At 37.3% G+C, this 11,250-nt stretch overlaps 1 protein-coding gene across 1 annotated transcript in view; it reads left to right on the top strand.

Moving 5' to 3' along the window:
• The window catches only part of shc3 (SHC (Src homology 2 domain containing) transforming protein 3), a 212,357-nt gene extending 202,192 nt beyond the window's left edge, over nt 1–10,165 (top strand). Inside the window, exon 12 of the mRNA XM_048595005.1 lies at nt 9,893–10,165. Within this exon, the coding sequence (XP_048450962.1) occupies nt 9,893–10,021 (129 nt within the window). The 3' untranslated portion in view covers nt 10,022–10,165. The remainder of the gene's footprint in view (nt 1–9,892) is intronic.
• The last annotated feature ends 1,085 nt before the right edge of the window (nt 10,166–11,250 follow it).

An 11,250-nucleotide genomic window follows, 5' to 3' on the forward strand; every position in this document is an offset into this window, starting at 1 on the left:
CCTCTGATGCTGCTTGGCCTGCTGTGTTCATCCAGCTCTACACATTTATATCTGCTGCCCTTGTCCTTGTAGATGCTAGAGGTTGGGAGTCTGGAAGATGCTCCATAGGTGTCTTGGTGAATTTTTGCAGTGCATCTTCCAGATGCACACCATTGCTACACAGCATCAGTGATGAAGGGAGCGAATGTTTGTGGATGTGGTACCAAGTATCCTTTGTCCTGATTGTTCTCAAGCTTCTTGAAAGTTGCATGAATTGCACTCATCTGACATGCAACTGTTTTATCCATGTTTGAATCAAAATTGCCATGAGGTCAGAAGCTTAGTGTCCCTGCGCAGTCCAAGTTGAGCATCACTGAGCAGCTTATTGTTAAAGAAGTGCAGCTTGATAGCACTGTTGATGACACCTTCCATCACTTTATTAATGATCAAAAGTAGACTAATGGGGCAGTAATTGTCAGATTGGATTAGTCCTGCATTTTGTGTAAAGATCATACCTGAGCAATTTTCCACATTGTCAGGTAAAAACCAGTGTTGCAGCTGTACTTGAAAAAAATGAACAAGTTTGTTGCCATGCTAGCCTGAACAAAAATAACAAAGATGTGAAATCAAGCAAGTTGCCTTTGAGCAGTAACACACAGGCACAGAGATAAAAGGGAATAGTGTCCCGTATGAAAAAGATGAAGGTGTGTATTATTTAGAGTCCTTGAGATAAAAGATTTTAACCTGCTGAAGGTTCAAGAACCCAACTAACCAGTGGTAATTGCTGCATTTATCTTTTAAATTCTTGGTTTCATGATGTTTCTTTCCCTTTAGTGCTTTTAATCTGCTATTTTTTTCTTCTTGAGAAGCAGAGAAAAAGCATTATTCAGCTTGTGCTCAATTCTACTATCTATAATCCATCATCTCTATTCTATCACAATGGAGCTTCTTAAAATAGCAACTTTTTATATGCTGTCTGGTCATTTAATTATGTCCAGGCTTGATAATCGCAGGTGATGTTTTCATTTCCAAATTTGCAGTTTCTCATAATAGTGTAAATCAAAATAGGAAGTGAGGGCTTTTCTAGACATAGTATGGATGTCAGGGATAGTAAGAACTGCCGATGCTGGAGTCAGAGATAACAGTGTGGAGCTGGAGGAGCACAGCAGGCCAGGTAGCATCAGAGGAGCAGGAAAGTTGACGTTTTGAGTCAGGACCTTTCTCCAGAAGTGGGCCTCATTTCTGAAGAAGGGTCCCGACCCGAAACGTCAACTTTCCTGCTCCTCTGATGCTGCCTGGCCTGCTGTGCTCCTCCAGCTCCACACTGTTATCTATGGGTGTCAGGTGTATTTTAGTGGTCTTGAGTAAAATACTAAGTTTAGCTCAGACTGGTTTTAATTTAATCCATGTTGGTTTAATCAAACATAACCAAACTATGTGGTCAGCTGATGCCTGTGATCACTTTAAGTCAGTGTTATGAAGCCCTTTTTAAAGCCATTTCAGTCATGAAAGTCCCAAGTATAATTCAAATATTAATATTTCATATTTTCTTTCATCATGACAATAGTCTTTGGCAAATGCATTTGGTAAGTATCAGTGATCAATATGGTGGTTATTTTTTTGTAGTAATTTTAGCCATTTGCTATTTGGATCATGAACAATAAGCAAATAACAGCTATAAAAATGAAAAGAAGTGTTGGAAGTAATCAGCAGGTCATCTGTGAATATGGGAGCAGGTGTAGGCCATTTAGCTGATTGAGATTGCTCTGCCATTCTGTAAGAACCTGGTTGATCTTCTAATGATCTCAACTTCACATTCCTGTACACCCCCATAACCTGGACTTTCTTGTCTATCAAAATTCTATCTACCTCAGCTTTAAATTAATTCAATAACCTAAACTTTACTTTTTTTGAATAAGAGAATAAGACCCTGTGACAGGAAAAGATTCTCTTCATATCTATCTTTAAAGACAGATTTTTTTATTCTTCACCTGTAACCCTTAGTTCTATTCTCCACCACAAGAGGAGGTATCCTCCTGATATTCATCCGATCAAGTATCATCCCAACCAGATCTTGGGCAATAAAGCTCTTCATCCCAGGAATGAGTTGAGTAAATCTTCCTAAGCTGTTTCTATTTCGTCCTTTTTCAAAAAAAGACCAAAGCTGTACATGGTGGTCAAGACTTGATCTTATTAAAGTCCTGTACAGCTGTAGTAAAACTTCCCTATTTTTGTATTCCATTCCCCTTGCAATAGTCACAAATAATCCATTTCTCATCCTAATCACGTGCTGTACTTGCATAATAACATACATCTGCTAGGACACACAGATTCCTGAATGCCACTGGGTCTGAAACCTCTGTGGAGAGAAAAAAAACTTGATGTTTCTGGTAAAGATGATCTTTCATCAGGACACAAAAGAAAGAAAAGAACATGGCAGTTCTGCTCAAAGGTCATCTCAACCTGAAATGTTAACTCTGTTTATCTCCACAGTTGCAACCTGCCCTGTTGTCTATTTCTAGCATTTTTTTGATATTATTAAAGATTTCCAGCTGTTATGATCCCACTTGATGCTATTACTGGTCAGATAATGAATATGACTTGAAAAATCTCTATTTCATGAGGTGGTCTTTCACTGAAACACATACACACAATGGTGCAGATTTGGTTTTAAGAATAAAACAGAAGTTTATTACACAAAAAATGAAGATAAAATAGAATATATCAAACTATTTACATATAATCAAAATTAATTCTTTAAACTTGAAAGTTTTTTTATATTAATTCATTTATATTAATGAGGGCATTGCTGGCTAAGACAGCACTTATTGCCCATCCCTAATTGCCCATTGGGCAGTTAAGAGTCAACCACATTGTTGTGGGTCTGGAGTCACATGTAGGCCAGACTAGGTAAGGATGGCAGCTACCTTCCCTAAAGAACATTAATGAACCAGATGGGTTGTTTCGTCTCTCCTTAAAACAATTTAGACAACTCCAACCAGAATATTATGAACAAATTTACCCAGGTCCCACAATACCAAAGCGGTCAAATTAATACAAACACAAGCCAGTACCAAAGCAAAACAGTCCCACTTTATTAGGAACAATATTACAATAATCTCTGATACTAAACAGACTACCCCTAATCCTATTTGGCCCCTTAAGGTTACAATACTTCCCAAGTCTCTTGCAAATTTACACAGTTGCTTTCTCTGTGGCTCTGTCTCTGAGTCTGTGATGCTGCTTTCTTCCTCTCTCCCTCTTGATCGTCAGCTGGTACAAAAGAGAAGTACAGCACAGGAACAGGCCCTTCAGCCCTCCAAGCCTGTGCCGATCATCGTGCCCTAACTAAACTAAAAAACAAACCATCTGCCCTTATTCTGTCCGTATCCCTCTATTCCCTCCCTACTCATGTAACCATCCAAACGCCTCTTAAATGTTGCCAATGTGCCTGCTTCCACCACCTCCTCTGGCAGTGCATTCCAGGCTCCTACCACTGTCTGCGTGCACATCTCCCTTAAACTTTTGCCCCTCTCACCTTGAACCTGTGCTCCCTTGTAATTGAAACTTCAACCCTGGGAAAAAGCCTCTGACTATCCACCCTAGCTATGCCTCTCATAATTTTGTAGACCTCTATCAGGTCTCTTCTCAGCCGCCGTCTTTCCAGTGAAAACAATCCTAGTTTTTTTAACCTTTCCTCAACGCCAATGCTGCAGAGACTAGGCAACATCCTGGTGAACCTTCTCTGCACTGTCTGCAGAACTTCCACGTCCTTCTGGTAGTGTGGCAACTAAAACTGCACACAGCACTCCAAATGCGACCTAACAAGGGTTTTATATAGCTGCAACATGTTTTGTCAACTCTTGTACTCCATGCCCTGGCCAATGAAGGCAAGCATGCCATACGCCTTCTTAATCACCTTGGCCACCTGTGTTGCCACTTTTAGGGAACTGTGGACCTGCACGTCCAGATCTGCCTGTATTTTAATGTTCCTAAGGGGTCTGCCATTTACAGTATAATTCAGACCGAAATTTGATCCTCCAAATCCTCGCATTTGTCTGGATTAAACTCCATCTGTCATTTCTGTGGCCAAGTCACCAATCTATCTATATCCTGTGGTATCCTTTCACAGTCGTTGGCACTATCAGCAACTCCACCAAACTTTGTGTCATCTGCAAACTTATTAATCAGACCATACACATTTTCCTCCAGATCATTTATATATACTACAAACAACAGAGGACCTAAGACTGATCCCTGTGGAACACCACTTGTTACCGGTCTCCATTCTGAAAAACACCCTTCCACTGCTACCCTCTGTCTTCTATGACCAAGCCAGTTTTGTACCCATCTAGTCAGCCGACCCAGAATCCCATGTGATTTTAGTTTTTGTACCAATCTGCCATGTGGGACTTTATCAAATGCCTTACTAAAGTCCATATAAACTATATCCACAGCTCTTCCCTCATCAATAATCTTTGTCACCTCTTCAAAAAATTCAATCTAGTTGGTGACACATAACCTTTCCCGGACAAAACTGTGCTGCCTGTCGCTAATAGTCCATTTTCTTCCAAATGTGCATATATCCTGTCCCTCAGTATCTTCTCCAAGAGCTTCCCCACCACAGATGTCAGACTCACTGGCCTATAATTTCCTGGATTATCCCTGCTTCCTTTCTTAACAAGGGAATAACATTGGCTAATCTCTAGTCCTCTAGAACCTCGCCTATGGTCAAAGAGGATGAGAAGATATCAGCTAATACTTCAGCTATTTCTTCCCTTGCCTCTCATGATAACCTGGGATAGATCCCATCTGGCCCTGGGATTTGACTACCTTAATGCAATTTAGGATACCCAAAATTTCCACCTTTAATATATTGACATTCTCTAGAGTATTCACACACTCATCCCTGACCTCAATGTCAGTCATGTCCTTCTCCTCGGTGAATACCAATACAAAATACTTACTAAGGATCTGCCTCTTGCCATGCTGTTCTCCTCGGAAGGCACCAGGCAATTTTAAGAGATTCCAAGTGCAAGGTTTGCGGGTGAACCCTGTTTTTATACCCTTCAGAAAGTTTTCTGGAACTCTCTATAGTTCTGGCCAATCAGGGAGATAAACTTAATAGTTTGAAACAAGAGTCAATCATTTAGATGGCATGCTGCAGTTCGTTTCTTTGTGCCTTTCTGTCTGGGCTCACCTTTGTTTTGTGAATAAGTCATTGGGGTATGTCTGACCAGGATAACTGTTGTCTTTTGCATTATGCTAATATCATTAGCATCTGGCTGCTTGTGTTTGCACTGTGTCTGATGTGTGGGTTTTGTAATTTTAGAGTTTTACTTGGCCAATGTACCCAGGAGGCTGCTACAGGTTTTCTGACAATCGACAATGGATTCATGGTCATATCTAGACTCCTAATTCCAGATGTTTATTTAAAAACACTGCGTAAAATACAATTCTGTTTATTCCTAACATCATTACCTTACAGTTCTCAAACACGAGAAAGAATTCCCTTATCTATCAAATACATACAATTGACTTAACTGTTTCTTGAAGTTCTTGGTTTAGAGAGTTTGGTAGACTCTTTCTCAAATATTCACACAAATGAACATAGATTTCTCAGGTTCAAATTGCCAGCTCTATCTAAACACTCTAGTCTTCAGCTTTCAAACTAAAATCTTTACACTAAGTTCACATGTTTCTTAATTGTTCTTTCCACTCCATTCTTCAGAAGGAGCTGTGTTTATACAGCTAACTCAAATCAGGATTTCTGCAAACTGCAAAAAAAAGCTTTCCAAGCTAATCATTATCCTAACTAGATTTTACATAAAAGAAGTTCTTCATCCTAAAAATGAGTTGAGTAAACCTTTTTTGATCTACTTTTATTTCATCCTTTTTTCAAAAATGACCAAAGCTGAACTTGGTACTCAAGATGCAGTCTTATCAAGGCCCTATATAGCTGCAGTAAAATTTCCTTTACGAAAGCTTTTAGAAGCTTAGGAAAAGAAAAATGAATTCCTGATACTTCCAACTGAAAGCATGCTAATGCTCTTTCATGTTTAGTCTATCCTTTATTATTCATTTGTGGGTCATGGGCATCTCTGGCTGGCCAGCATTTATTGCCTGTCCTTAGTTGCCCTTGGGAAGGTGGTGGTGGTGACCTGCCTTCTTGAACTGCTGCATTCCACATGTTGTGATTGATCCACAAGGTCCTTAGTGAGGGAATTCTAGGATTCAAGTCACTCTTACATGTGTAAAGTCCTTGACACTGATCCACCTCCCTTAGAGCCAGCTCTGAGTGAACAGAACCTCTGACACTCATGTTCTTATCTGTCAGCCAGGGCTTCTTGATTGGGCCGGATTAACAGCCCAATTAAGGGAATTCATATTCTATAAGGTCCAGTTTTCGCTACAGTTTTCTTTATTATTGAATTATGAAGATGAATTGCAAGCTTGACTACTAAAAGCTTTGTTATTTTTATAAAGATTTTTATCTTCTATCCTCTTATTTTGCTTTGTGGAAATATTCTTTAATTTTGATGAATTAAAGTTAAAATATTTCTGAATGTTGTAGAATTATCCTTCTATTTTGCTGTAAAAATTGTTTTCAAATGCTTAAAGAAGTTGAAATATTTTAAAACAGAAATATTGTTTTAATTTCCCAAGATGGAGGAAAGATTATTATTTTGTGCTGTTTTCCCTTTCTTCTTAGTGATTTTCACACCCATTTAAACACTGCCATTTCTGCTTCTTCTCTGAGCTCTATAAGCTATTTATCATTGAAAAAATTGTGTCATGCTGATGACGGTTCTTAAAGAAGTAATTTCAGTTAAACAATAAAGGTGTGTTTTTCACTTCAAAGCAGTATTACTAATAAACTCTTCTTCTGTCTTCAATTTTCCCATCCTCATTAGTTGATTTTTACACTATTTCACCAATTTTCTTAGCCAGTATTCTTTTTATATGGATTTTAAGACAATGTAAGAAAGCTGATTTGCTTAATAAGCTGATTTAAACCTTCTCTTAGAATCTCTGCCTAGAGTTTCTCCTTAGAAGTAAATATTTTCAACCTTCCTCTTCATGGCTTAACTCACATTTAGTATCTGGCATTAACTGCTATCCAGGGTAACCCATGTGTATTATACAAAATTTCCTCTTGTGGCTCTGGTAAGATTCTGTATGGTTTTTGCAAGTTATTTTTAATCAGTATGTTTCACTACATCTAGTTGCTTTATGATTTTACAGTCAGGCTTAGTACTACTATCTTTGCTGCTGCTCTTTTAACCACTGTCTAGAGCATTTACAAAGGTTGACAGGCTCTGTGTGCTTTTGAGCCTCTGAATATGTAAGGATGCAGTTTTCTTACTAGATTCTTTTCACCTTTTTGGTCCTTGGCTGTCTGTGGCTTTTGTAGTAGTGAAACACACTGGCACTAAACCATCGACACATCTTGAATCTGATTAGCTCCTTCTAGGAACACACTGAAATCCTGATGGGCAGATCTTATCTTCTGATGTCACTTAATCGTTTCAGGTACTAACTGCCTTATAATGACAGTTTTACAATGTCATGTGCAGTCTTTACTCCTGGTTCTGTCACTTTATGCCTAGAATGGCAATATTGGATGACAAATGCAAATTTGTCTTTGCCAAGCGTTAAATTGTGTTGTGCAAGTTGAGTTAGCCACTGTTCGTTTTCTGCTGCTTTGTTTCTTTCCATTGATTCTTCAGTGTTGTCATCAAATAGGTTGAGCATCTACTTAACACTTGTCAAAACTTATGAAACAATCTTCAGGAATATGCTAGATGCTGAATTTAGTCCACAAATCATTGTGTGGTACTATATCACACCTTTATAACAAAAGTTACAAGATAGTGGCTTGTGTTATCTGGAGTTAGCTCCATCTCATGTTGACCTTCATGATAACACTAGATCCTGGATTTTAGGAAGTGGATACTTAGCTGGAATAAAAATTGAATTGACTGCCTTAAGATAATGCCATTGTCTAAGTTTATAATTATTGTGTTATGCAATGATTAGACCCAGCAGGGGTGAAATCTTCTTTTGAGAGTTGCTGACCATCAAATCATTGACAGCTCTCTAGTGCTAGCATTGGTACTGGGAGCAGAGACCACTACTAGTAGTGCAACATTCCTTGAGGTTGGCACGTTGTGGAGCAGAATCGAAAGTTGAGTTAGGGTCTTGATGGGATAAGGCTGGCAAATCCTGGCGAGGGAGTTCTGGACTGGCGATTGTCAAGGCTCAGAGGAGGGGAACCCACAGGGAAAGACGACTTGCAGAAGCCTCAAATGAGCGCAGGAGGACCTGAAATCAGGCCTACCCCACTCAGAGCTTCCTCTGTGTTGGTGGGAGAAGGCCATTAAATGACCAATAATGACCACTTAACAACTTTATTGGCACCTGACTGATTCAGCAAAATAGCGCCTCCCGTGGTAAAATTGGAGCCTAGACAGTGATCTATTGTTCTATTTCACATCACCTTCTACTTGCTCATTAAGTAGAGTGTGCAGTAAGTGGAGAAGCTAATTCTGTCCATTGTACAACACTGGCAATATTCAAAGTTTTAATGGATGTAAGCACTTTAAGGCATTATTACCTTAACTATAGTAACACTTTCATAATAGATACAAGCAAAGTAATTCACCTGCTTCATTGTGAAAGGATTTTTAAACTTTGCAACCCTTTTTCATGTCATTCTGAAGTGAATATGGGTGAATTGGTACCAGCCTTCTTTAATGTTAATGTTAATATTCCTCAATAATTGACCAATTGGGCACTTTCATTTTTAGGACTTTTTTCAAAGCCACCCAGAACGAAAGGATAAATGTGTTCTCTTTTTGATTGTAGTCATTCTTACATACAATAATTTTGACTACTCTCAACCCAGTTCCTTATACAGTTACATTCATATTACAGGACTATCCACATTTAGGTGCTTCCTCAAATGTTGGAAGTTGAGAGGGTGGGGTTTGCTACATGAGGAGGTATATGGCTGAAATGGAAAGTTGACTATTATGCTGGAATAAGAGGAGGTCTTCTGAGCTGGAGCTAAGCAGTGTTGTTTTGCATTTGGTTATGGTACTCCTGGACTGTACATATCTGATGATGACATTAAATATAAGAAATGGAAGCATATTCCAATCTCTGTAACCCTTCATACATCAATAAACACAGAACTTTCCCTTACTAAAATTTAAAGACAGTATTATTCTTTTAAAAAAACTTCACTTCAACTACTTTAAATCACAAAATGAGCTGCAATTAAATTATTAAGTCACACAATGATACCTCTTCCGTCACTGTAAAACTTTGCTGTGTGAATTGTATCATCCAAGTTACTGAATGTAACATGCACGCTTGTACAGGTCATGCAATTTTTGATTTGCATCAATTCAAAATATTTAAACAGAATTTGTTTTTAAAAAAAATTGAATATATACTGTGACCCCCTCAAGTCTGGAAATCTACTGTTCAGCTTCACCGGTTGACTGAAAGGCTTTTGATTAGACTCTCAACATTTCCTACATCGTTTTCATAGAGAATAGTTGGAGTGGAAATGTGAAAGTAAAAATAATTTATATAATGATACATTAGATAGTAAAACAATTTTTATTACTGCTTCATAATTTTTGATCACTATTTCATATTTCGGGTATATATTCATATGTACAGGGTTTTCCAGTTTGCAAATTTGTAATTAGGCAATCATTCATAATTTTATAATCCAGATATGATTTGGTCCTAAGCATTCTGGACTGGAGCAGTGACAGTATGTTTAAATTAAAAATAATTAAATTAAATTAAACCATAGTCCTGCGTGGGAAATATAAAATGTCTGCATGGTATTTTCTGACTCTAAACTTTTCATATTCTTTATTGTGTATTTATAAAGGTTCGGACTAAAGATCATGTATTTGAAAGCATTAGCCACCTTATCTACCATCACCGTGACAGCAATTTGCCTATAGTCTCTGCTGGAAGTGAACTGTGTCTGAAGCAATCAGTTGAGAAAAAGCAATGATTGCCAGAACTTGTCGTGTGATTTAAACAACCTGGTGGAAATTGTTACTCCCTCGTGTATTGTTTAGTGGAAACAGGGAGAAGAAATCTCTGAATTTTGAGAACTGTCTGATTTATGTGAATTGATATTGTGCGGCTCAAAGCAAGCAGGGGTTTTATTTGAATACTTAAAGCAAATGATTGAGTTGTGAAAAAGGTGTTGTGAAAATGTTTTATGCTCTGTGTTTCAACTTGAATCATTATATTTCTAAGAGATATTGAATCATTTACTATTGTATAGATGAAATGCAGATATCTAGCACATATGGTGCAGAAATTATATTTTATGTTCTTTTTCTCGATGTCTTCATCTGGAACATTTTACTACAGAAGCACAATATTTAAAAGGAAGATATTTAATCAAAATTACTTTAAATTGCAGCTACTATTTTAAGGAATGACAGTCTTTTAGAAAAAGAATCAAAATCTTCAAATACCTAACTGGTGATAAACCTGACATTGATGTTGTCGTTTATTTTGTTTTTGAAGATTGTAAAGGAAACTCTACTGACAATGTGTTTTATGACTGTGTTGTTTTTATCTGAGAAATTAAGAACATGAGAACTGTAATGATACAGTGCTATTGCTAAGTGGTTATTACACAGGAACTTCACTTTGAATGTTTTTCATTTACTTGCAGACCATTTTAACTCTTGAGTACAAAGTGCTTTTGCACATAGATATATAATTGATATTGGTATGAAATGAACACAATGTACATTTTAAATACAGCTGATGAAAGTAATGGCGTATTAAACATTTTATTGATAAGCAGGTTTATCTGGCTTATGTGGTTGGATTTAGAGAAATTGCTTATTACGCAGATTAAAATCAATCAGAATCAACCACAATATGGTACAATTAAGTTATTTAAAACAATTCTTGAATTTGTATAATTATTTTATTCTGTGAATTGAATGAATGTTACAGTTTTCTCATTGTTGTAAATTGTAAGTACCAGAGCATTTTGATGTAATAAACATACAAAACAATTTTCAAGATATTTGCTTAGCAGCAAGTCCTATTTAGCATATTGAAAGCTTACATAAAACATGCACAAAGCCTGCAATAGATTAGTTCTTTGTTGAAATCAGTTGAAAGGCTTAAAATGTAAGAAAATAATGCTTAAACTAGCAGTTGTTATTGGTTGGGACAGCTTTCCTCACTATATTACTGTACCAAATCCATCGC

The sequence above is a fragment of the Rhincodon typus genome, chromosome 3 (genome assembly GCF_021869965.1).
Source record: "Rhincodon typus isolate 14 chromosome 3, sRhiTyp1.1, whole genome shotgun sequence".
In the NCBI taxonomy this organism is placed as follows: Eukaryota; Metazoa; Chordata; class Chondrichthyes; order Orectolobiformes; family Rhincodontidae; genus Rhincodon; species Rhincodon typus.